The following is a 905-nucleotide window of genomic DNA, read 5'->3' on the forward strand; positions in this document are numbered from 1 at the left end:
ATTCCAAGTTTATAATGCTGAATTTGCATGGCACATTTATCTCTTTCTCTACGTTTAATTTATAGCCCATAATAATATTTCAGTAAAACACAAACAAACAATTATTATTATTTATTTCGATAAAGAATTAAATATATAAATGAAAATTAAATATGACATCTATTAAGAAATAAATGATCTTTAAAATGTAAATATAACAAAAAAATAAGTGGAGTTAAAGAATCATCAGACACTAGTTAGAGATGAATTATTTTCAGCATAACATCCGTTGGTGGTAAATTACGGTTCTCTCTGGAAATTATCACTGGCTTCATTTGCACCATTATTCTATTCAACGGTGGATCTCTTCTCACAGCAACAATCTTCTTACACGCCATTTGTTGCGCATTGCGGCCACAGAGATATTCGCCACTTGGAACTTTGGAATAAAATCGAAGTGGAACCGATTTGAAACAGCCGATATCTTTTAATACTTGATTGTGCCGTATTTCCCTACGACGTCTCCAATCGGTATTTTTCGCCTTTCTGTACAGCAAAATTAAGTAGAAAATGGCGACCACCATCGCGATCCATTGGATCACTGCTGCCATCCTAATCACATACTGAAACCGTTTTACGAACTCGCAATTGAACATTCGAGAATCAAGCATTCTGAAAGAGAACGAAAATTACAAAATTTTACCCTCTAAATTGTTCACTTACTTGACGTCAGAAGAGCGTCCTGTTCGTCAAAAAAGGCAAAACTGATCGCAAATCCCGTTAACCGCTGCTTATATATAGCTAGAGTTTAATGTACTTTAAACGGTTTTTTGGTTTTAAATTTGATCAAATGAAAGCGTTTTTGTTTAATTTTACCCTCCCATGGCAAATATACTTTTAAATTTAACTCTAAATTAAACCCCTTT

The 905-nt window shown here is 33.5% G+C and overlaps 1 protein-coding gene across 1 annotated transcript; it reads right to left on the bottom strand.

Moving 5' to 3' along the window:
• Window positions 1–236: 236 nt before the first annotated feature.
• On the bottom strand, window positions 237–650 carry Tsp_15752 (putative two-component sensor histidine kinase VirA protein). The gene has a single exon (XM_003370326.1). The coding sequence runs from the start codon at window positions 648–650 to the stop codon at window positions 237–239; it is 414 nt and encodes a 137-aa protein (XP_003370374.1).
• Between the last annotated feature and the right edge of the window lie 255 nt (window positions 651–905).

Source organism: Trichinella spiralis (genome assembly GCF_000181795.1).
Source record: "Trichinella spiralis strain ISS 195 chromosome Unknown Scfld937, whole genome shotgun sequence".
Lineage (NCBI taxonomy): Eukaryota > Metazoa > Nematoda > Enoplea > Trichinellida > Trichinellidae > Trichinella > Trichinella spiralis.